The following is a 25,210-nucleotide window of genomic DNA, read 5'->3' as shown; positions in this document are numbered from 1 at the left end:
GGCCGATGCGGAATTTGATTGGCGCGGGAGGCGTCGCGGTGCATTGTGGGGGGGGGGGGGAAGCGGCGGCGGCGGCGTGGAGTAAGGGGATCATGGCGGCCATAGGCGTCCATTTGGGTTCCACCTGCGCCTGTGTGGCCGTCTATAAGGTAGGCCGCGCTGGGGGTGTGGTGAGGGGTAGCCGGGGGTTGGGAGCCCTCCCACCGGGCCCGCCGCTTGGGGGTGGGGCCCTCTCTGGTGCCGCTGTGGGGGCCGGCTCGGGGTGGGGTGCCAGGGCCACCGTTTACAGAGTCATAGAATATCGGGGTTAGAAGGGACCTCAGGAGATCATTTAGTCCAACCCCCTGCTCAGAGCAGGCCCGATCCCCAATTTTTGCCCCAGATCCCAAATGGACCCTTCAAGGATTGAACTCACAACCCTGGGTTTAGCAGGCCAATGCTCGAACCACTGAGCTATCCCTCCCCCTGTGAGCAGGGTGTGTGTGTACCACAGTCAGGGCCACAGGCTGTTAAGGGCTGGGATGGCTAAGCCCTGGACAGCCCGCCAAGGGACGTGAGAGATTCTCCCTCCCTTGGTGTCCTCAGGACGATGCTTTTCTGAAAGATGCTTTTGTGGCACACAAGTTATGTAGGGGTCCCTGGGTGCAGTTCTCTGGACTGGACAGGTCACGCTGGCCTCACAATGTGCGAAAAAGCCGTTCTAGTGTCTGTCCGTTGCTGTTAGCAGCAGAGCTGTTCAGTGGGGGCATTTAGCTGTTACCACTCAATAGAGAGATCTTGGAGTCATTGCGGATAGTTCTCTGAAATCCTCGACTCCATGTGCAGTGGGAGTCAAAAAAATGCAAACAGAATGTTGGGAATCCATTAAGAGAGAGATAGATAATACAGAAAATATCATGTTGCCTCTATATAAATCAATGGTATGCCCACCTCTTGAATACTGCGTGCAGATGTGCTCGCCCCATCTCAAAAAAGATATATTGGAATTCGAAAAGGTTCAGAAAAGGCAACAAGAATTATTAGGGGCGTGGAATGGTTGCCATATGAGGAGAGATTAATAAAACTGGGAGTTTTCAGCTTGGAAAAGAGATGACTAAGGGGGATATGATAGAGGTCTATAAAATCATGACTGGAGCGTAGAAAGTAAATAAGGAAGTGTTATTTACTCCTTCTCATAACTCAAGAACTAGGGGTCACCAAATGAAATTAATAGGCAGCAGGCTTAAAACAAACAAAAGGAAATATTTTTTCACGCAACGTATGGTCAGTCTGTGGAACTTTTTGCCAGAGGATGTTGTGAAGGCCAAGACTATAACAGGGTTAAAAAAAGAACTAGATAAGTCCATGGAGGATAGGTCCATCAATGGCTTTTAGCCAGGATGGGCAGGGATAGCGACTCTAGCATCTGTTTGCCAAAAGCTGGAAATGGGTGACGGCATGGATCTCTTGATGATTACCTGTTCTGTTCATTCCCTCTGGGGCACCTGGCATTTGCCACTGTCGGAAGATAGGATACTGGGCTAGATGGACCTTTGATCTGACCCAGTATGGCCGTTCTTATGTTCCCAATAGAGGATCTCGCTCTGCAGGATGGAATGATGAAATGCTAAACTCACTCATAGAGCGCAAGTTTTTAATTGGCACCACTGGCTGTGTTTGGTAATAAATGTTGATGCTGCATATTTCATTGCTAAGGTAGGAAGGTATGTTAATATTTCACTGAATGACTTCTCTCTGCCTTTGGGTGGTGTATTTTGTTTTTAGGATGGCCGTGCAGATGTGGTTGCCAATGATGCAGGTGATAGAGTCACACCAGCTGTTGTTGCTTACTCAAAAAACGAAGAGGTAATTTTTTTATCGCTGTAGCAGTTTTCTGCGGAGAGGAATGTCCATTTTTCATTTCATAATTTCTTTTCCATTTTGCAGGTGGTTGGTTTGGCAGCAAAACAAAGTAGAGTAAGAAATATTGCAAATACAGTAGTGAAAGTAAAGCAGATTCTTGGGAGAAGGTAAGTGAATAGATATGAACGAAAATATACACACACTCCTCAAATGAAATATTACAAATTGGGGATGAAAATAGCAAATGCTTATTTAACGCATATTTGTACACAAGTCTTCTCACTAAAGCTGGTCTGTTAATGAGATATATATAATTTGAGGTCTAAAGTTTAATCAGTTTAATAGTTTGGCTTTGATAAGAGAGGTCATTAGATCCCAAAAATTGTCTTTGGTAGTTTTTCCGTTCTTTAATGAACTGTGGAATAAGAAGTTAGAGACTTTAGAGTATTCTTTGCCTGCATTTGTTTGCAGAATCAAACTGGAATAAGAATTTGCCAATAGGTAATCCTCACACTTCATAACTTGTCCAAAATAATGCTGGGTTTGGCCTACTTATCAACTGTAGTGTGGACTCTTACTACCAAGATTTCTTTATTTGTATGCAGAAAACGTTACAAAGGTTAAAATATGCTGCTGTACATTTACTGAATTATTACCTTGAATTTAAAGTAAACTACAAGTAAATCCACAAATTAACAAAGACCATCTTGTGAACTACAGTGAACACAAGAATCATAGATTCATAGATATTAAGGTCAGAAGGGACCATGATGATCATCTAGTCTGACCTCCTGCACAATGCAGGCCACAGAATCTCATCCACCCATTCCTGCGATAAACTTCTCACCTATGTCTGAGCTACGTAAGTCCTCAGATTATGGTTTAAAGACTTCAAGGAGCAGAGAATCCTCCAGCAAGTGACCCTTGCCCCATGCTACAGAGGAAGGCGAAAAACCTCCAGGGCCTCTTCCAATCTGCCCTAGAGGAAAATTCCCTCCCGACCCCAAATATGGCGATCAGCTGAACCCTGAGCATATGGGCAAGATTCACCAGCCAGATCCCACCACTCAGTGCTCGTGTCCTGAGTCCAAAAGCGGTATTCCACTCTGGTCAGCACCTCCATGAATGCCACAAGCAATCTCGTGTCGTTCATTCATCATTGCAAATTAGCAAGGTTCTACTTTATTTGGTTTTTAGTCCTGCCTAATAAAATGCTCAACTTTATAATCAGAGGGGTGACAAATCAACAAGAAAGGTTTGTAACAGATTAAAATCAAATTAAAATTCTTTAAATGGCAGGCCGAGGGAGAGAATCTACCTGTGTATAGTCTGATTTTTATTTTATTTTCCTTCTGGTGTAGAATTTTAACAGTTAAACTTTTACTCATCTTTTAGAATAAGTTAATCAGCTTGTAACTGCTGTGATTATTTACAACTGATATAACGAAAATGATATTGACATATGGTCCTGAAATAAAAATCACGTTGAATGCAGAAGATACTGTTAATTGTTCAGATTTTATTTTTTATCCGTGAGGGTAGTAAATCAGAAGTGATTGATATTTTTCCAGGGTGCGCTTTGTTTTCTTTCTTCAAAATGTAACTTTGGCTTTATCTACGCTACGCACCTTTTAGCGACACAGCTGTGCCACTACAGCCAGGCCGCTAAAAGGTGCACAGTGTAGCTGCTCAAAGCGCTCCTGCTGACAGAGCACTGTTCACACCGATGCTTTTTGTCGGTAAAACTTTTTTGTCGTTCGAGGGTGTTTTGTTTTTTTTTAACACCCCTGAATGACAAAAGTTTTGCCGACAAAATTCCCGAGTAGACAAAGCCTTAGAAAAATTGTCCCTTTCTCTTGAGTTTTTCCATGACAGGGGTGGGGCCCCAGACTTGCTGTTTATTAATAGTAATTGCAACAGGAGTTTTGACTAAAATAAATAAAATACAAGTGGATCTTCGTAGACGGAGTGTCATAAGCTGAAAAAATGAACAACTAGGTAGGTGGAACCACACATCCAATGCCACCTGCAAAACATCACTCTTAATTTGTTTTGACAGCTCTGGTGACCCACAAGCTGAGAAATATATTGCAGAAAGCAAATGTCCAGTAAGTATGATCCAGTTTTTTTCTTGTCCCTAGAGTTGAAAAAATTGGCATTGGTTCCATCATTTATTTTAGTATCACAAACACCTCATTACAGTGTCTTTGTGCCATATGGGTCTGATCACTATCTGAAGCTCTACAAGACGCCATGTGTGATAGAAGCTTCTTTTTTAATGAGAGGTTTTGCTATATTCTGCTTTAAACCCTCTATTTGTCTCTCTTGTGGAGTTAGAGCCATCCATTATATGTGGGTTCTCCCTTGGGTAATATGCCTGAAGGAGAACTTCGGAGACGGTGATTCTTTAATGCAGTCAAAGAGAATAGTAACTAGCTTTTATTAACATTATAAATAAATGCAGAAAACGCTGAGCATAGGAAGCATGAAATTAAAATGTTTATTACACAAGCAACCACATTATTGAATCTTAAGACAACATTATCCTTGCTACTGGAAAGCTTTGTTTCAAAGAAAGATTTTAAAAAAAACTTTATTAACTCAAGATACTGACCTGATCTCTATCTCAGGAGCTCACAGGCATGGGGGAGTCTGGGTAACAGATCAATGATCCCCTGTATCCAGCCCTTGCCTCACCTCCTTCCTCCCAGAGGAGTGACAGCCAGGCTGTGTTAATCGTTGACCACCCATCTCGATAAATTCATGTAAATTGGCGCAAAAGCTAGATAATATAAGGGTCTGAAAGTCCTCCCTGTGTGCCTGGGAGAAATTGTGTCTTAGACAAATCTTCCCCAACATTTCCATAATATTTGAGGTCCAAATCCTTAGGGGGTTTTTCCCTTGTGTTTGAATGTTATATACCATGGGCTTGGCTTCATGATTCAGGCCTGGATATGACCCCCCCTCCTTGGTCAAATCTGTTGTGGAGTCTTCATACCATTTGGGCCAAACACAAACATGAAAATATTTCCCTGATCTAGTTTTCTTTTCTGGGAATGGAAACCAAATTAGACATAAACATTAATTTTCATTACAAACAAACTGAGACCTACCATGTCACATGCACATATGTTGGCTTTATTCCTAGGTCACTGAGAAGAATGGAAAACTCCAGTATGAAATAGATAACAAACTTGTTTGCCCTGAAGAAGTTGCAAAACTCATATTCAGTAAAATGAAAGGTAAATAGGGAGTAAAACTTTAAAAGTTATCAACACCTTGGCTATATTAAGGCGTCTTTTAAAAATAGTAATATTTTAATCCACATGTTCTGCCTCTGTTTGTAAACAGAAACTGCTCAGTCTGCTTTGGGTTCCGATGTCAGTGATGTGGTTATTACTGTGCCATTTGAGTTTGGAGAGAACCAGAAAAATGCCCTTGGGTAAGAAGAATGACTTCTCTTTTCATTTAGATGCAGGGGGACAGAATGGCTCAAGGGATTACTGATGGTAGGGCCCTACCAAATTCATGGTCCATTTTGGTCAATGTTATGGTCCTAGGATTTTAAAAATTATAAATGTCATGCTTTCAGCTATTTAAATCTGAAATTTCACAGTGTTGTATTTGTAGGGATTGACCCAAAAAGGAGTTGGGGGAGGAGGGGTGTCATAAGGTTCACACACACAAGGGTCACATTGGGTCAGGACCCCCAATTTGAAAAATGCTTGTCTCCCCCGTGAAATATGTATAGCGTAGGGGAAAAGCACACAAAAGACCAGATTTTACAGTCCTTGATGCGTCTTTCATGGCCGCGAATTTGGTAGGGCCCTACTGATGGGATATGGAGACTTCCATATTTGGACCTAAATCCTGTAACTGATAGTGCATGGGGCAGGTTGCTGTGCGTCTATAGAGCCTTCACAGGTGTAGCAATCTGAACATCCACTAACAGTTACAAGATTCAGAGTAGCAGCCGTGTTAGTCTGTATTTGCAAAAAGAAAAGGAGTACTTGTGGCACCTTAGAGACTAACCAACTGATTAGTCTCTGAGGTGCCACAGGTACTCCTTTTATAGTTACAAGATTGGAACCCTAGTTTGCTGGTTCAAATTTGGACCACCCTGGTAATAATCAGGAGTAGAATCCTGGCCCAGTTGAAGACAGTGGGAGTTTTGCTACTGACTTCAATAGAAAAGACTTCACCCCAGAGGTTTTATCACCTGGTGACTGTTGTGTTCCACTTGAAATGTGTCAAAGTTTGACTCAGACTCCCAATTTATCAGACCACTCTGTTTTATTAGCAAAGCTGCTCTGCTAATACATTTAGAAGTGAGCCCCCCGAGTGGGGCTTGTGTCTCTTAATTTATACAGTTTTTTGGAGAACAAGTTACAGAGAAGTTACAGACAAAAGAAGAAAAATATTTTAGTCACCACCCTTCGAGATCCCAGAGACCAGTCATGTATCTTCAATTACGTGCCACCCTTAACAATCTCCTTTAACAGCTTCCAGTTAACTTAACTAATTGCCCTTCACACCTTCCATCCTGATGCCTGCTTCTTAGACGTGCTGGCTCTATCTTAATTGCTTCTCCATTCAAAAGCTAACTGTCCCTACGTGTGCTCCCTCAGATACTTTGTAACATGTTTTGGCGTGCCCTCTCATATACAATGTATCCAGCATGTCCCCTTATACAACGTTATACTTATACAATGTTATACTTCCACAATCCCCCCTTTTGGTCAAGGCTACGCCCATGACCAATGACTTACTGGATTCCATACATCTATCGTTCTTTTTCATTACTTTCACTGATGACATTTAACAACATTAGATTAGCACTCTGGTTAGGGGTAACCTGATGGATGGTGTGTCTTGTGCAGTTTTGGATACAGGAAGAAATCAACTGAAAACACACAAAGATTATTAGAATTCCAAATAGGATAGTCAGGATTCCTTGAAACAACCAGTTTCGCAGACTAGAGAAATTGAATAAGTTACTTATCCATTTCTACAAGGAACTTGGTTCTTCGTGGGGAAGGTATGCAATTTGCTCCAGATGGTTAGCACGATTTATTACCTCATTAGTATTATCAGGTATGTATACACAGCATTCTGTTCCAATTAGAGCACAGGTCCCTCCTTTGGCTGCCAGTATTATATCTAATGCCCGACGGTTTTGGAGGGCCACTTGTCGGACCGCTCCTGCTTCTTTGGCTAGAGCTTTTAAGCTCTCTCCTGTTTCATTGGCCATGATCTCAACCACCGCTTGTAACCTTAAAAGCCTTTTTTGCATGGTGGATTACCCCCCCTACTGGGACTAAAGAAATGCCAACAGCTTCTTCCGAAGTTAGGGGGCTTATGTTATCCACATACCATTTAGCATCTTGCAAGTCCCTCCTTTTTCGCCTGAAATTACGGAGGCGATTTCGTGGGAGGGATTGAAGCACCCGGAATTGTGGGAAAAGCTGAGCAGGATAACAGATACCTGACCAATTTGCTGGTAACACAGTGTAAGCATTTTCCCCACAAACCCAATGATGTCCCATTAAAGCTGGGAAGGGTTGACTGCAACCCTTTGACATGTAAGAATTTACGAAGGAGGAATAGTATCCCCCAAAGGGCACAGGATGATTTTCACTGGGAGAAGAGGTGGCGTTCACATGACATTTGTAGATGGTGCTGTTTTTCTCAGGGAGGCTATAGGGAGAGCAAGAGATTGAATCTTTGGTTTGGTCTCAGGTTGAGAGGAAGTTTTATCTTTCCATACCCGGTTCGCCATTCTCCAACCTTGTTTGAATAGTCCCATACACCATGGGACACGATGTATTGGAGACAGCTGCTCCTCCCTAGATTCAGCCCTGTCCCAGCACAAGTGGCCCTTTCCTTTCACCACACTTATAAGTTTAGGAACATATGTTTTTCCCAGCCCCAAGTGTCATTTTCTTTCCATGTCCTTTTAAGTGGATAGGGTTCTCCAGCAAGCTCTGAGGAATTCAAAGGGATTGCCATGGTGGGGATACTAGCTTGTGAGTGAGTTGGGATGTGGCTCAACAGCAATTAGACCCAGCAATTAGAAATATTCAGGATCTGGGCTATCTGCACCTGTTGTTGGATGAAAGAATTGTCACTGTCACTCTGGATTCCCCAGACCCTCAGGACACAGTAGCTGAGGATTAGGCTTCTCAAAGGACACATGTTGGAAGCAGGACCCTTTCTGGTTCCGACAACCCCTTTCGAGGGAACCGCAGTCACGGTTTTACGTCCACCAGGCAGCAGGCGCTAGGCTCACTACTGCTTCTTGTTTGTTGGGTCCTGCTGTCTGCTTACCCTCTGCTTCTGGCAACCCTTACGAGAGCGCAGATTGTAAGGTATTGCAGGCTGTTCCTCTTTGTCTTCTGGGGTTGAAGCTGGTTCTGCGTGGTCTTGCAGAGGTGCTTGGTCCCCTTGAGGTGGCGCTGGCTTACACTGTGAGGCGTGGATCCATGCAGTGATGCCGGATAATTTCACTGCTGTCTGGGTGGGAGCAGTACCTGGTATGGACCCTTCCACCGGGGTTCCTAGGCGTGCTTCCGAAGGTGGTGCCGCAGGTAGACCCAATCACCAGGCTCAAGAGTGTGACAGGCAGCAGAGGTGGGTTCCGTCGGCCAAGCTGCTCGCACCTGCGAATGGAAGGAGCTCACAGCTTGCATTAACCCTTTGCAGTACTGGAGGAGCGTGCTGTGAGTTAGGTTTAGGTCTGGGGCTGGGGTAATAGTAGCCATTGTTCGTATAGGGCGTCCCAAGATGATTTCAAATGGACTCAATTTGTGTCTCTGGGATGGGGATGACCGAATTTCCATAAGGGCCAGTGGTAAAGCAGCTGGCCAGTTTAACCCTGTGGAACTACAGATTTTTGCCAGCTTATTTTTAAGCACACCATTTCGCCTTTCAACTGCCCCTGCACTCTGTGGATGGTAAGGGCAGTGCAACAGGTGGGTGACATGTAATACCTGGTTTAGATGTTGAACAATTTTTCCAGTAAAATGTGTTCCCCGGTCACTAGACAAAGCGGCAGGAATTCCCTTGGTAGGGATAATGTGGTTTAACAGACATTTTGCAACGGACAATGAATCAGTTTTGCGACAGGGAAAGGCTTCAATCCAACCCGAGAACAGACATATTATAACTAAAATGAATTCATATTTCTGACACTTTGGCATTTGTACAAAATCAAGTTGCCAGTGTAGGAAAGGTGCTTGAGGCAAACCCCGGAACCCTTGTGTTACTTTTACAGATTTGCCTACATTGTGGCTTTGACAAGTAACACAAGCGGCACAGTGGCGGGTTGCAAAGGAGCTGAAATGGGGAGCCCACCACCCCGCCTTACTCATAGGAGAGACCATCCCCTCCTTGCCAACATGCGAAACACCATGTAGCAGGGCGGCTAGAGACGGGTAGAGCGAGAGGGGGGCTACAAAGGTACCGGTGGGCGATCGCCAAAGGGAATCAGAATGCAAAGAGCAACCCAAAGCACTCCAGGAGTCTTTCTCTGTTTCTGGGGCAGAATCCTGGAGCTGAGCGAGATGAGACACGGATGGTGGCGTGACAGAGAGGGGACCAAGAAACGCTTCTGGTGAAGGTTTTATAGTGGCGGCATGTTTTGCAGCAGCATCAGCAAGTGCATTTTACCTTTTGCCACCTCGGTGTCTGCTGCTGAGTGGTCAGTACACTTAACAATTGCCAAGGCAGACGGTAGTAAAACTGCATACAGGAGGGCGGCAATGTAGGGGCCATTCTTGATTGGGGTACCAGTAGAGGTAAGAAAACCTCGAGCCTGCCAGAGGGTGCCAAAGTCATGCACAACCCCAAAGGCATACCGAGAATCAGTAAAAATAGTGGCAGAGAGCCCCTCGGCTAGAAAGCAGGCACGGGTTAGAGCAATCAGTTCAGCCACCTGGGCAGAGGTCACAGAGGGTAAGGGCGCAGCTTCTATGGTCTCAGAGAGAGAGACCACAGCGTACCCTGCAAGAAGGTGGCCTTGGTCATTTCTATAACAGGACCCATCAGTGAATCATACCAGGTCAGAGTTAGGGAGAGGTACATCTGAAAGGTCGGGGCGCGGGACAGTGATAGCAGAGACAGTTGCAAGGCAGTCATGGGGTTCACCATCACTAGGTAAAGGAAGGAGGGTAGCAGGGTTTAACCGGGAGCAGCGATTAATAGTGATATGTGAGGCTGAAAGCAGCAAAAGTTCATACCTAGTGAGGCGAGCAGAGGAGAGGTGAGCAGTGTTGCGTTGCAGAAGGAGAGTTTCCACAGAATGGGGAACCATGAGAGTGAGAGGAGAGCGGAGGACAAGGGACTCAGACATCTCGACCAGGCGCGCTGCAGCAGCTACAGCGCGTAGGCAAGGGGGTAAACCCTGGGCTACAGGGTCCAAGGTTGCAGAAAAATAAGCCACTGGGCGATTTCTGTCACCGTGCTCCTGAGTAAGAACCCCGAGGGCACAAGCAGATTGTTCATGACAGAAAAGGGTAAAAGGCTTGTCATAGTTAGGTAACCCTAAGGCAGGGGCAGAGGCTAAATTCTGCTTAAGGGAGATGAAAGCAGCATTTGCTTCAAGTGGCCATGGCATGGGGTTAGGTACAGAGGATCGAGTGGGTTCTTGGAGTGGTTTAGCCAGAGAAGCATATTGGGGAATCCATTGCCTACAGAACCCTGTCATGCCTAAGAATTTTCTGACCTGGCGTGGAGAGCAAGGCTGGGGAAAGCTAAGGATGGCTTGTACCCGGGCTGGATAGAGTGTACGGGAGCCCTGGGAGAGAAGGAAGCCTAGGTATGTGACAGAGGTTTGGCAGAGCTGCAATTTTGTGCGAGAAGCCTTATGACCCTTGTTCACTAAAGCTGTGAGAAGTGTTAGTGAATCAGTTTCTGAGGCAGACAGAGAGGGGGAGCACAGGAGTAAATCGTCCACATATTAGATCAGCGTGGATCCTGATGGGAAAACCAGATCAGCGAGATCCCTGGCTAGGGCTTGAGAAAAATAGGATGGACTCTCTGTTTACCCCTGGGGAAGGGTAGTCCATGTATATTGCTGACCCTTGTAGGAGAAGGCAAAGAGATACTGGGATTCAGAGTGAACTGGGACAGAGAAGAAAGCGGAGCACAAATCTACAACAGTAAAGTGGGTTGCATTTGGAGGAATAGACGCTAGTATTGTAGCAGGGTTAGGAACCACTGGAAAAGAAGGTATGACAATACGGTTAATAGCTCGAAGGTCTTGAACAAATCGCCACGATTTGCCATCAGCCTTTTGAACTGGGAGGATAGGGGTGTTACCGGGGCTGGAACAAGGGACAATAATTCCTTGTTCTTTTAATGCAGATATAACTGGAGCAATCCCAGCCTCTGCCTCAGGATTCAAAGGATACTGAGACAGGCGAGGCAGAGGTTTGGAATTGTCTACAGTAATCCAAACTGGGTCAGTATTTAATTGGCCCACTTCAGATGGGTGAGATGGCCATAGGGAGGAAGGAACCTGAGAGATTAGGTGCTCTAGGGACGGAGATAAGGGACAGCAAGGGACTGGAGTGGAGAGGGAAGTTTCAGACAGCAGGGAGGCTACAGAATCACATAAGGAAGACTGAGGGATTTGCAGATAGACACCATCTGGGGAGCAGTAAATAGAACAGCCAAGTTTGCATAGCAAGTCCTGTCCCAGAAGGTTTGCAGGGGTGGAATCAGAGAGGAGGAATGCATGCTCCTCAGAGAGGGGACCGACCTGAAAAGACAAAGGTTTTGAGAGGGGAAAAGAGGTAGGGATCCCTGTAATGCCAATAGCAGACACAGATTTTCCAGATCGGGGAACCTCAGGCAAGTCAGTGGTGCGGATTGTAGAAAGAGAAGCTCCAGTATAAACAAGGAAAGGGAGAGAGAGATCATTTACAGTCAGGACACATTCTCCAGTAGGGGACAGAGGTAATAAGGGAGCTAAAACTTTGTGAGGTTCCCCAGCATCCCGTCATTGTTGGGGTGAAAAATAGGTTTGGGGATCAGCTGGAGGAACCAGCGGGGGGTTCACTTGATTTCCCATACAATTATTAGGTCGTCTTGGACACAGCGTCCAGGCTGTTTACAGTAGTTACAAACCCCAGTTAATCCAGCCCCCCGCCCCCTTCCGCAACCCCATCCCTGTCCGCGGTGTGGTCTGCTTAGTCCTGAATAATGCTGTATCTGCAGAGCCATTAACTTTTGGGAGGACTGTTCCTCCTTTCCTTTTAAAGTGCGGTGGCAATGCTCTGCTACTGCCAGCAATTTGTCCATGGTTTCAGTTTCCCATCCCACACTTATTCGTTTTAACATGCTGCCTGTGGCAGGGAGAAGACCATCAACAAATGCATGTCAGCAAGTTAAGGAAGTATGGGCTGGATGAATGCACTATAAGGTGGGTAGAAAGCTGGCTAGATTGTCGGGCTCAACGGGTAGTGATCAATGGCTCCATGTCTAGTTGGCAGCCGGTGTCAAGTGGAGTGCCCCAGGGGTCGGTCCTGGGGCCGGTTTTGTTCAATATCTTCATAAATGATCTGGAGGATGATGTAGATTGCACTCTCAGCAAATTTGCAGATGATACTAAACTGGGAGGAGTGGTAGATACGCTGGAGGGGAAGGATAGGATACAGAAGGACCTAGACAAATTGGAGGATTGGGCCAAAAGAGATCTGATGAGGTTCAATAAGGATAAGTGCAGGGTCCTGCACTTAGGACGGAAGAATCCAATGCACCGCTACAGACTAGGGGCCGAATGGCTAGGCAGCAGTTCTGCGGAAAAGGACCTAGGGGTGACAGTGGATGAGAAGCTGGATATGAGTCAGCAGTGTGCCCTTGTTGCCAAGAAGGCCAATGGCATTTTGGAATGTATAAGTAGGGGCATAGCGAGCAGATCGAGGGACGTGATCGTTCCCCTCTATTCGACACTGGTGAGGCCTCATCTGGAGTACTGTGTCCCGTTTTGGGCCCCACACTACAAGAAGGATGTGGATAAATTGGAGAGAGTCCAGCGAAGAGCAACAAAAATGATTAGGGGTCTAGAACACATGACTTATGAGGAGAGGCTGAGGGAGCTGGGATTGTTTAGTCTGCAGAAGAGAAGAATGAGGGGGGATTTGATAGCTGCTTTCAACTACCTGAAAGGGGGTTCCAAAGAGGATGGCTCTAGACTGTTCTCAATGGTAGCAGATGACAGAACGAGGAGTAATGGTCTCAAGTTGCAGTGGGGGAGGTTTAGATTGGATATTAGGAAAAACTTTTTCACTATGAGGGTGGTGAAACACTGGAATGCGTTACCTAGGGAGGTGGTAGAATCTCCTTCCTTAGAGGTTTTTAAGGTCAGGCTTGACAAAGCCCTGGCTGGGATGATTTAACTGGGGATTGGTCCTGCTTCGAGCAGGGGGTTGGACTAGATGACCTTCTGGGGTCCCTTCCAACCCTGATATTCTATGATTCTATGTGCCAAGGCCCCCTGCCCATTTACATCGGGCTCTTGTATTCCTGAATGTTGTAGGAAAATATCAGTTAGCCGGGACCTATAGTCGCCTGGGCTTTCTCCTTGCCCTTGCTTACAGCAACGTATTGCTGTCCAGTTTGTTTTAGGAGACCACACTTTGGGAATGGCTTGATGCAGGCGCTTCCAAAGAGCCATACACCGGTCTCTGTATGCCGAATCTGGGCCAGTACTTTTTATGGTTGAGTGGCGTGCCTCAGCTGGCCAGTCTGCGGCAGCCAACCATTTTTCATAATAACTGGCAGGAGCTAACAATTTACACAGTTGGAGGAGATCTGTCTCATAGGTTTCACAGATTAACAGAAACTCCTCAGCAAATTTGACAGAGTTTTCCTGTGGTTTGGGAAAACTTTTAACTATAGATAAAAGTTCCGTACGAGTCCAGGGCTTATAATCCCATATGGATTCACTTTCTCCCATCTTAAGGACTCGTAAGGGTGCCACAACAGTTTGATCAGAGTCTCTCATTAACCTCCCATCAGGTTCTCTTTTCCAAGAAGAGATGTCAAGAGAATCTTTGCAGTCTGCTTTGGATTTCTTCTTCATAATATTTTGCAGAGCTGCGAGGCCAATGAGGGTATCTTCTTCACTTTCATTATCTGTAGTCACTGAAGATTTTTCCTTTTCTGATTTCTTATTTGCGCAGGAGTATGGTGGGGGTCGGGTTTGATCCGGATCATTGCACAGGACTAGGCAAAGGGGAGCGCTTGGACTAGTGGTGGGAGAGACTGCATCCGATTGAACTGTTAGTTTTTTGATAGAATTTTTAAGAGAGGTGAGTTTTGACTCAGTCCATCTACGATTTGCCTCTTCCCACCACTGCATGAAGCAGTCTACTTCTCCTCTCTCCAATTTGGTTTTTGGGAGGACGAGTTTGCTTTTTAAAGCGTCCACTCGATCCTTGTCCCAAGAACCTAACAGTGGCCACTGTAATTTGGGGTTCTCTAGAGCTAATTTGGACCATTTTTCAGGAAACCTACAAGAGTCCGGACCCCTCCTAAAATACATAAAATAAGCTGGAGTTCCCTTAGGGAACTGTTCTACCTTAGATTTCTGATTACCCATCCAGGAGGACTTCACACAGCACTCACACAAGAAGGAAATTTGGGCTCAGCAGAGCGGTACCCGGTGCAACACACAGAAAGGAGCCCACAGGCTACTGCCTCAACTGCCCTTGCTTTCACACCAGGGGTTATACCCAAGACGTGGTGCGGCTGCAGCTGTGCAGATTCCACTTATTCAGACCGTGGGGACGGGGACCCCTTGGTCAGCCAGTCTCCGGACAGAGATGGCTCCCGGATTCACACACACACCACGGGGAAGACGGATAGACACAAAGACAAGACAGTCCTCAAACCGGTTAAAGCACAAAAATAATAATTACCTGAGACGTCTGATTCCAGAAGCTGGATCCAAAGACCCCTACCCGAACAGAGTGGGAACCAACAAGTTCAATGGCGTAGACTGCGCTGCTGCTGTGTACCTTTCTGTCTTGTGGAGGATCGCTTGGACTAAGCGTCCAGGCGCCGGCTGCCACGATCGTCCTGCAAGGCAGTCAGGGATCACACAGCCTCAGTGAAGCCGCTTGCCATCTCGGTGGAACCTCCAAATTGTCAAAGTTTGACTCAGACTCACAATTTATCAGACCGCTCTGTTTTATTAGCAAAGCTGCTCTGCTAAAACATTTAGAAGTGAGCCCCCCGAGTGGGGCTTGTGTCTCTTAATTTATACAGTTTTTTGGAGAACAAGTTACAGAGAAGTTACAGACAAAAGGAGAAAAAGATTTTAGTCATCACCCTTCGAGATCCCTGAGACCAGTCACGTATCTTCAATTACCTGCCACCCTTAACAATCTCCTTTAACAGCTTCCAGTTACCTTAACTAATTGCCCTTCACACCTTCCATTCTGATGCCTGCTTCTTAGACGTGCTGGCTCTATCTTAATTGCTTCTCCATTCAAAAGCTAACTGTCCCTAGGTGTGCTCCCTCAGATATTTTGTAACATGTTTTGGCGTGCCCTCTCATATACAATGTATCCAGCATGTCCCCTTATACAACGTTATACTTATACAATGTTATACTTCCACAAATGCAAATGAGTTCAGTGCTGTTCCTCCTTAGGTTTTTACATCACAAATCTGAGCATCAAAATTGGTACCAAATAGCACCTTTATGGGCGATCGTACCAGGGAGGTTAGATGCTGTATGAGCATGGAGACTGAACTCTTATCCCGGCATGCTAGGTTTGAGACGCCCTGGTAGGACAACACAGGACCACTTTCTGTACCACTATTTATTCTTGTAGGGGTTCTCTCTCCAGGGCTGTCAGTCCTTTTTATATTACACAAGCCTAAGTCATTTTAAAAAAAAAAAAAGTATTTTACTATTATAAATCGAAATGCTCCAACTTTTAGATTTTAAAAAAAATCAGATGCCAGATGTCTATTAAAAATCCATTTGGAAATAAGCATTGTGAGTGTCAAAGTCAGATTCAGGACTCACATAATTTGTCAGACCACTCTGTTTATTAGCAAAGCGCTTTGCCAATTCACCCAGATATGTGAGTCCCTCTTTGAGGCTCACACTAACTTATTTATACAAATAAGCCAAAGCCAATTTAACATAAGAGACAAAAGGAAGCAGAAACTGACAAATATACATACATATCTTATTTGCATACTAACTTTTACCAATCTCCTAGCTCAGTAGGAGCTCTAAGTTAATTAGTTTGAGGACCCATTGTCTCTCACTCCTTAATGTTTCTCTTTCTGACAACTATATTTCAACAAACCCTTCAAATAGCATTTCTTTAATGAATTATAATTTCAGTATAATTCATTCTACTTTCACATGAGTCTTAAACCAGCAAATGGTATTTGAGAGTCATTGAGCAAAGCACTTACGAGGTTTTTGTGTTACTGAGGACATTTCATACTTGCCAGTTAATCTGAGAAATGCTAAATTAGTTACATGGCTATTACAAGATGCATATTGGAGTGTGTCACAATGGCTTAGTACTTCTGTTTCAAGCGTAAAGGCAATAGACTTTTATCTGGAAGAAATTTTATTGTAGGCAGTTCAGAGACATTGAATTTTCCAGAGATATTTTTTTTTTTTTTTTTGGACGCAATCAAGGTGATTTGGATCAGATATAAAACCAAACTTTCCTGCTATCAGTGCTGAGAACAATTTATGGGGATTTTTTCTGGAATGTTATCAGTTAGATTTTGTTCTTAAAGTTAAAACTTCTGCTGCCAAATAAAACACAGCCAATTTCACTTTGTTATATTTTGTGTCAGAGACTCTCATGCATTTCAATACATTTTTCCTTGACACTTCATATATACAATTAAGGCAGGGGACCCAGTAACAATTTGCATTATAGACAGGACTTTTAATAGTGTTCCTTGACTAGGCCAAAACCTTGGAAATATCATTTTATATCTGGGTAACATGGCTCTGTGGTGTATGTACATTGAAGAGGCCTCAGTAATATGTACCACTACAGTAAGTGAAATGCAGATCTTTAGCTGTGGTGTGTCTTATCACAGGCAAGCGGCTGGGGCAGCTGGATTTAATGTTCTGAGATTAATTCATGAGCCATCTGCAGCTCTCTTGGCGTATGGAATTGGACAAGATTCACCCACTGGGAAAAGGTAAAATGCTTTTATCTCATTTTTGTGTGTGCTTTTTAAAATAGATTCAACTGTGGTTGCTTGAAAACTGGAGGTTTTGATGAACAATAGTGGTGTGTAATTAAGGCTTTATTGTGACTACAAAAATCGGGAGACGTCATTGTATTGTCATAACAATAAATGCAAAAATCATAACTTTGCTAGGAAATGCCCAGGGAACACAATATTATAGTTAACATTAAAGTTTGTCATTGGAAATTTGAAAAGTTTTTTTATAGCCTTCATTTTCAATACAGATTTGTTTTCAATTACTTAAATGACTTTGAACGGATAACCATAATTTAAAAACCCATACTGTGCTACGCTGAATATGGAAAAAAATATGTAAAAAAGTTGTCTTGCTCGGTAGTGAGCTGACTGGATTGACAAAAGACCATGACTACTTAACTTGAAAATAAAAACTAAAATGTAATTCAATTTGTTAAGGAAGTTATGACAATAGTAAACATAGTACTGTTCTATCCAAGTTTTAAGTTAAAATATGTCACTTCTATTACCTGAGTATTCAAGTGCTGTACAAAATTAAAAAGTTGAGATCTGCCCAGGTGTCAGTTTTCTATCCTGCTGTAAGTATAACTAGGGCTCATAACATCAAGTAAATGTTAGTTCCCAGTTACGCTCCGTTTAGTCATAGGCTGTTTGCTACTTGTAAGCATGCTATCAACTATTGTTCTGTTTCTTGGAGGAATACTGTAAAATAATAGCCATAGATATGATAGATGTATGTATTTCAGTACTTCCAATCAAATGTTATTGACAAACAATTTAAAAAACTTAATTTACATTGTGTGTATATGTTTAGTTAGAAACAATGAGTATGAGGAAATGTATATATTTTACTGATCTAGTTTTCAGGTTTTTGTTTTATTTTGTTTTAACCTGGCAGCAATGTGTTGGTTTTTAAGCTTGGAGGAACATCGCTCTCTGTGACAGTTATAGAAGTAAATAGTGGAATATATCGTGTTCTTGCCACAAACACAGATGATAGTATAGGTGGTGTCTGTTTCACAGAAGCCTTAGCACAACATTTAGCTTCTGAATTTCAGAGGTAAGTGCTGAATATTTTACAGCTACAGAAAAACATACATTGCTATTAATGTTGGGACTACCTTTTTTAAAATTGTCTCTGGAGGCAAAGTGGGGTTTGGGGTGGAGGCTCACAGCTCACAACCCCCCGCCCCCCCGCAATGACCTTGTGACCCCCCGTTTGAGAACCCCCGTTCTAGGTGTTACCACCATATGAATATTGAATAATAATTCCATGCATTTAGCAAAAGTTGGCTTGGGTGAATTCACTGATCCTACATAAAACCACCCTGTAAGTTTCAGATGGATAACATTCTTTTTCTGACTCAAACTGTTGTGCAGTGTTGCTGTAAGCTGCTTTTTTTTTTTTTTTTTAAAGCAGTCTCATTCCAACTCTGGGGTGTTTTGTTTTTGTTTTTAAATAACGGCAGCTTTTATTAAGAAGTTGTTGAAGCAATTGCTATATATTCCTAATCACTTAGTCAAGTTTATAGAATGCTTTGAGATCTTTTGGATGAGGTTGTTACAACTTCTGTTTAATGTTGTTTTGTTTCTTGAAACAACTCTGATGATTGAACTTTAAATTGATTAGCTTCAGGCATCTTCTTCCCATATTGCATTCATTTAGGAGATTGTTCTGAGGAGAGACTGATGAAATCTCTACTTGTTAAAACACTAATTCCTGGCTTTCCCCAAATAGCACTGAAGAATGTGTCCTTTGCTTGAATTTGAAGCAGACATTTTTCTTTATTCTTGTAAGGCCATTCAAAATGTACAGTTTACTGAAGAATGGGAAAAGGAGCCACTTTAATACTAACTTCTTGAAAGCATATCTAATGCATTATGTCTAAAACAGTTTCTCAGTCATCGTAAAGACTTCTTTTTAATACAGATCTTACAAACATGATGTAAGAGGAAATTCCAGAGCTATGATGAAGCTAATGAACAGCGCTGATGTTGCAAAGCACTCTTTGTCAACCTTGGGAAGTTCAAACTGTTTCGTAGACTCATTATATGATGGTCTGGATTTTGATTGTAATGTGTCCAGGTAAGGGTGATCCTTTTGAAATTACTTTTTATATTTTTTTAGGATTGTTTTCTAGGATTGTGTGTGTGTGTAAAATTGAATTTTGGGGTGGAGGGGTACTGAAGATGAAAACTGGGTTTTTGATCTCTCATTCCTGCAATATCTAGAAGTCTCTGCTAATGTGAATAGCTCCGTTGGCTTTAGTGACAGATGAGTAAAGGCTGCAAGAATTGGGCTCTGAGTACTAACGAAGGCTTCTAGCATTGCACTGCAGGTTCTGACTGTTGACTTTTGAAAGGTCCCCCAGAATTTTGTCTTTATTTCATATGCACTATTTTCCAGACTTTTACTTGAAGGATGAATAGCCCTAATCCAGCATAATGACATAGCATCTGACTTTATTGAAGACGGGGCTTGAAAACCTTACCAGAGACCTACTGGCCAGAGCTAGATATCAAAGAAAAGTGGATAGAGAGCCCTGATAAGTGAGAGGTGTAGGGAGCTGGGATTTGTACCAGGTGTTCTGTTCCAAGACCCTGCACAGAGTAAGTTCTATCCCTTTTGCTGAGAGGGGCAGAAACTTTCTCTCCCTTCCACCCCTCCTCAGTTCTCTGGTGTGAGAGTGGACTGTTTATACTACTCTTACCTCTCCCTGGAGGCTTGCTTTTTTTTTTTTTTTTCCCCGTTTGGAGGAGGATTGTCTTCCCCTGTCAATTCTGCTACTGCTCATTGCTTTCCCAGTTGGCAGTAGAAGCAGAATAAAATAGGATGCTTGGCAGTTTTCTTAACAGAATAGCAGCAGTTCCATTTTGCTGCTGCTGCAGCCTGGTATAAAAACAAATTAAAAACAACAAAACCCACCACAGTAGCAGAGACAAAGGAGCAGTCTATCTGCAGACTTACATAAAAACTGTTTGGATTGCTCTAGTTCAGTTTTATGGACTAATATTTTGTTTTAATTAAAGTGATTCATTGTATACCTTCCAACCACGTAAAGCTTCCCCAGTCTCCTTTGGTGAGTAGTATTCTCAAGCTCTGATTAAAGGTAGTAAAACATACTGGGGTCCTCAGACTACTTGCTTGTGAACATAAAGCAAGAGGTTGACCGTTAATTCTTAAGAACTCTTCTTACTTTGTTTTACCTCTGCAGATAAATTTGTTTTTAGTGTTTAATGCATCTTCAGATTAAAAATCAAAATTAGATTCAGTTTTTCCACTTTGTCTCACCACCTTGTTGTACCCCCACAACTTGCATATGGAGATGGTTTTCTGTGGACCATCTGGAGTATGTCTATACAGGAGGAAAAACTGGCCTTGTGATTCTCTACTGGTGTACTGCTGCTGATGGAGTTATAGTGCAGGGAGCATGCAGGCACTTTTTCCACCACATTATCTCAGCAGGGTTAATAATGTGTATTGGTGAAACTTTGGGTGGAACAACACCCAATTTTTTGCATGTCTAAACTGCTGCATTTTTTCAGCTGTTCTTCACAAAAACAAAATCAAAGTTGAATCCACAGCTTTCTTGGTGTATTTATGAAGCCATAATATTTCTGAGACTCTTTCACACCAGTACATTGCTCCTGCTGTTACTTAATCCTGCCACTTCATGGCTATGGAAACAGAGTATGCTGTGGAAAATATCTTTCTCTTCCATTTTAACTGCTAATTCTTCCAACAGCTGAGAGATTGTATTTGCTGTTTACTTAGCATTTTCTCTGTTTGTTAAACAGGGCCAGATTTGAACTGATTTGTTCTCCACTTTTTAATAAATGTGTAGAAGCAATTAAAAAAGTCTTGCAACAAGTTGGATTTACAGCAGATGACATTAACAAGGTAACAATTAATCTTTATTCTCAGGATGTTTATGAACTCATTTGGAAGAACACCTGGGGAATATATTAACAAATAATTAGCCATTAGCTGTTAATTTCTGGGGCTCAAAGTATACCATTGTATGTGAAGCATTTTCTGGCTGCTAAATGTCATGCTAGTTAAAGGTACAATTTACCCTCTGCATGTGTGTAGCTCTTATTACTGCTGAGGGGTGTTGTGTTCACATTAAGGGAAGAATGTATCGCACACAAGACTTTGGGTTTATAAAAGAACTAAAGGGTGACTAAAGCCTTATGGTTTAAAACTGTCCTTTTCATCTCTGTAGCACATTGATGATAAATCCTTGATCAATTCAAGGAAACTAAAATCAGTTATATGATTGATTTATTTTTAATATTTTATATGCCTAGGCTGGGATGGGTGCTGTACTTACCTTATCTAAAATGTTGTCTAAAAGATTTTTGATATACTTGGAGATTTATTATAATTTCATAGGTTTATTTTAGGTTTTTAAACATTCTTAAAACTTAAACCATGTACATCATATAACTGAGGGCTAAGGGACTGTTCCAACACCCACTGAAGTCTGTGGAATTTGTCTTCATCGGGAATTGGATTGTGCTCTAAGTGTGTGAGAGGGGCTTTTTCGCATGTCTTTAAAGGAACTCCTGAGTTCTAGTTCATGTCTGAGTAAATCACTTAACCCAATTTAATGGGCCAGTGAGGCAGAGGTTAATATTTACCCAAACCACAGAAGTATGAGTTGTTTAGCTAGAGTTAAAAGTACCTTAAAGATGGAGAGGTATGTAAAGTACAAAGTAACTACGTAGTAGTAGTAAATTCTTTTTTTTTTTTTAATTTTTAGATTTGCACAGTACTTCTGATTGCAGAACCCAAGATCAATTACACTAATATTGCAGAATAGTAGAGGCCAATAAGTCTTTCAGTTATTCAGCACAAAGGATAATACTACATGCCACTGGGATTTCCATAGTCAATGTTGCACATGTAACGTCTGTTTAGTTTCAGTGATAGGGTAGAGAAGGGATGGCATCTAAGATATAAAGTTCTGCAATAACTAACAGATGCTCTTAGCACAGTGAGAACTGATCCTTGAATGGGAACTTCAGGCAAAAGAGCACATCAAGGTATCCTGTAGGGGTTTGAAAGCTGTGAAAAGCTAACTTAAAAATAGTGCCTACAAGTTTGAACTGAGCGTAGTGTGTTTTAAAAAAAATTTCTAACAAAAGGAAATGGTGAGTAGAGGAGTCAACACAAAACAAAGTGAAAATTGTAACATTAAATTTTTAAAAAGGAAACTAAATTCAGTGAATAAAAGTGGAATGTTAAGTGAAGTATTTTTTAAAAGTGAACATTTTTGATAAATCCCTGAGCGCTGTTTTATGTAAATAGTTGGCTGTCATGAATTTTTGCTTCATTTCCAGGTCAGGTTGGCCTCCGCTAAGACACTGTTGTTGTTTGGGGGGGGAGTTAATTGGTTCTTTCTTTATGGAATGCTATTTTTTAGCTAGCTCACTGATACAATAGGAGGCCTGCTCCAGAAATGATTTCATGCTTGCAAGCTGCCTTTCTTTTGAGACAAACGCTAAGGGTCCAGAGGTCAAGCAAAAATAATGTATTTATATTTTTTTATTGTAGTATTTCTGGTTTTTTTACGCAATGGGTCATAGAGCATTAAACATTACAGAGCAATTTAACCTTCCACAATGTAGCTGTATGTTCACTTATGTTCTGTAAAGTTCTGAAGTCACTAAGGAATAATATTTTCTAGGTAGTTCTATGTGGTGGGTCTGCTCGAATTCCAAAGCTACAACAGCTGATTAAAGACCTTTTCCCAGCTGTGGAGCTGCTGAATTCTATCACACCAGATGAGGTCATTCCCATTGGGGCAGCCACAGAAGCAGGGATCCTAGTAGGGAAAGAGAACCTCTCGTTAGAGGAGGAGGCACTATCTATTGAGTGTTCTGCCAAAGATATTCTAGTTAAGGTAAGTCTCATAGTTTAATGTTGAAACTTTTTTACTCCACTAATTCAAAAATGGATCAATATTGGTGGTGACTCACTTGGAAATGTTATGTTCATTGATTTACAGTGGTGGTAGTCTCCAATAACAATTGCAATTACAATTAGCAATTACATTGCAACTTCCTACTAAATAAATCAATATGTAGGGCCTGATCCATAGCCTATCAAAATCAATAGACATACTCCTGTTGATTTCATTGGGCTTTGGATCAAATCCTTGCTATGCTATAATAGCTGAATTTACCATTCCGTGTGCAGTATTTTCTATAGCTGCAATAGGAAATGCTTCAAATACTACCATGCTGCAGCATTTGCCTTTATTGTGAGTATTAATGCTGAATTATATTTTTAAGCAGAGACCACTGTATGTAGCTATCATCTGATAATTAAAAATCAGTTTTTGCTAGCTTAACTCACATTGAGTAGAGCCGAATAAAACTCTAGACTCAAACGTCTTTAAATGTGAACTCCTTCTGTAAAGTTCAGAGATTAGATATGTCATGCAACTTTTCTTGTTTGTTAGGGTGTAGATGAATCGGGGACTGACAAATTCACAGTGCTGTTTCCATCAGGAACTCCCTTGCCAGCACGAAGGCAGCACACACTACTTGCCCCAGGAAATAATTCCTCTGTATGTCTTGAACTATATGAGTCTCTAGGGAAAAGTCCTGCAAAAGAGGAAGACAAATTTGCACAGGTGAGCACATACAAGAAGTTAATATAAAATTCTTGCTGTGAATTATTTGGAAATTCAGTGGATGTACAAGAACAGACTTTTTGTTGGGAGGAGTGGAAGTCCCTACACTAGTCTCTCTAGATATTGCCTTTAAATCATTCCCATAAACAGATCATACTGACTTTCCAAACAAAGTATTTTTTAAAAAAGGAATTCTACCTTTACCTAGCACCTTTATCAAGCTGAAGAATCCTGCAAGTGCTTTGCAGGCTGCTCATATATAGAGCGCTGCTGAAATGCAGCAAGCAACCAGCCCAGCAACGTACTTCACAATGGTAAGAGAACTTTTTGGCCTGGAATGGTGGGGTAAATAACACACACAGTGCTACAGGATCTATTCAAGTCCACCTAGATTGAATAGGATCTTAGTTTCAAATACTGCTTTGGAAAAAAACACAAAGTACGTTACATGGTACTCAACTTCTCTAAATCAGAAGTATTAAAAATCAGTCAGGTACATCTAATACTCCCTGGATGAGTAGTGGCAAGGATTCAATGTTAGCCTAGTGGATAGAGCACTTGACTGCAAATCAACAGAATCCTTGAAGAAATACCTCCTACAAAAAGCACACTTAGTTGGTCTGCATTCTGCATGGTGCTGATCACCTCTAGCTGGAGGTACTTTCATACCACTTAGTAGCCAAAGACAAAGGTTTGCCATAACTTGAGCTTTTTAGGAAGGGAATGGGAGTGTTCTGAAGTTCACATAGTGAGTATTTTAGGACTTGATCAAAAGAGGTGATGAGCATGCTCAACTGATACTGAAATTAATGGGAGTTGAAGGTGCGCTGCCCCTTTCAGGATCAGACCTTGTATAGCCTTTTCCATTTCAAGGAGCTACCTTTACGTGAAGTGACCTCAACAGAAGGATTGAGCCCTTCCTGTATGGATCTCTCTTGCACGTACACATGGACTTACTGTTTTGCAACCTACTTTGTATCTTAAATTTCCAGTAATAAATTCTGAACAGAATAAATAACATTCGGCATGTACAATTTTGATTATTTTGGGAAAATGCAGTACTTGTGATTTTGTCGCCTCCATTTGGGAGAGTTAGGATCACAGAAATGTAGGATTAGAAGGGACCACAATAGGTCATCTAGTCCAGTCCCTTGCACTTAGGCAGGAGTAGTATAATCTAGACTGTGTCTGACAGGTGTTTATCTAACCTGTTCATAAAACCTCCAGTGACAGAGATTCTACAACCTCCCTAGATAATGTGTTCCAGTGCTTAACTGCCCTTACTTAGAAAGTTTTTCCCTACTATGCAAGATCAATTTCCCTTGCTGCAAATTAAGCCCATTACTACTTCTCTTTATCCAGAGGACAGTACTCCTTCCTAGGCAGTCATTTCCCATTTTGTATTTGGATAATTGATTATTCCTTCCTAAGTGTAGTATTTTGCATTTGTCTTTACTGAATTTCATCAGACTGTTTTCCAATTTGTCGGCTGAGTTTAGGTT

General features: G+C 42.4%; 1 protein-coding gene across 2 annotated transcripts in view; it reads left to right on the top strand.

Annotated features, from left to right (window-relative positions):
- The first annotated feature begins 66 nt into the window (after window positions 1–66).
- HSPA14 (heat shock protein family A (Hsp70) member 14) overlaps window positions 67–25,210 on the top strand; it is a 26,546-nt gene continuing 1,402 nt past the window's right edge. Inside the window, exons 1-12 of one of the 2 annotated variants that reach the window (XM_077836298.1) lie at window positions 67–149; window positions 1,765–1,845; window positions 1,927–2,009; window positions 3,902–3,950; window positions 4,991–5,084; window positions 5,194–5,284; window positions 16,933–17,037; window positions 17,963–18,124; window positions 18,995–19,150; window positions 20,863–20,965; window positions 22,758–22,973; window positions 23,535–23,708. In XM_077836298.1, coding sequence (XP_077692424.1) covers window positions 93–149; window positions 1,765–1,845; window positions 1,927–2,009; window positions 3,902–3,950; window positions 4,991–5,084; window positions 5,194–5,284; window positions 16,933–17,037; window positions 17,963–18,124; window positions 18,995–19,150; window positions 20,863–20,965; window positions 22,758–22,973; window positions 23,535–23,708 — 1,371 coding nt within the window. In that variant the 5' untranslated portion in view covers window positions 67–92. Of the gene's footprint in view, window positions 150–1,764; window positions 1,846–1,926; window positions 2,010–3,901; window positions 3,951–4,990; window positions 5,085–5,193; window positions 5,285–16,932; window positions 17,038–17,959; window positions 18,125–18,994; window positions 19,151–20,862; window positions 20,966–22,757; window positions 22,974–23,534; window positions 23,709–25,210 lie in introns of both variants that reach the window. The other variant, XM_077836293.1, reaches the window with a different exon arrangement.

This window comes from Eretmochelys imbricata, chromosome 1, assembly GCF_965152235.1.
Source record: "Eretmochelys imbricata isolate rEreImb1 chromosome 1, rEreImb1.hap1, whole genome shotgun sequence".
NCBI classification, from domain to species: domain Eukaryota; kingdom Metazoa; phylum Chordata; order Testudines; family Cheloniidae; genus Eretmochelys; species Eretmochelys imbricata.
This window is presented reverse-complemented; position numbering and strand designations above follow the sequence as displayed.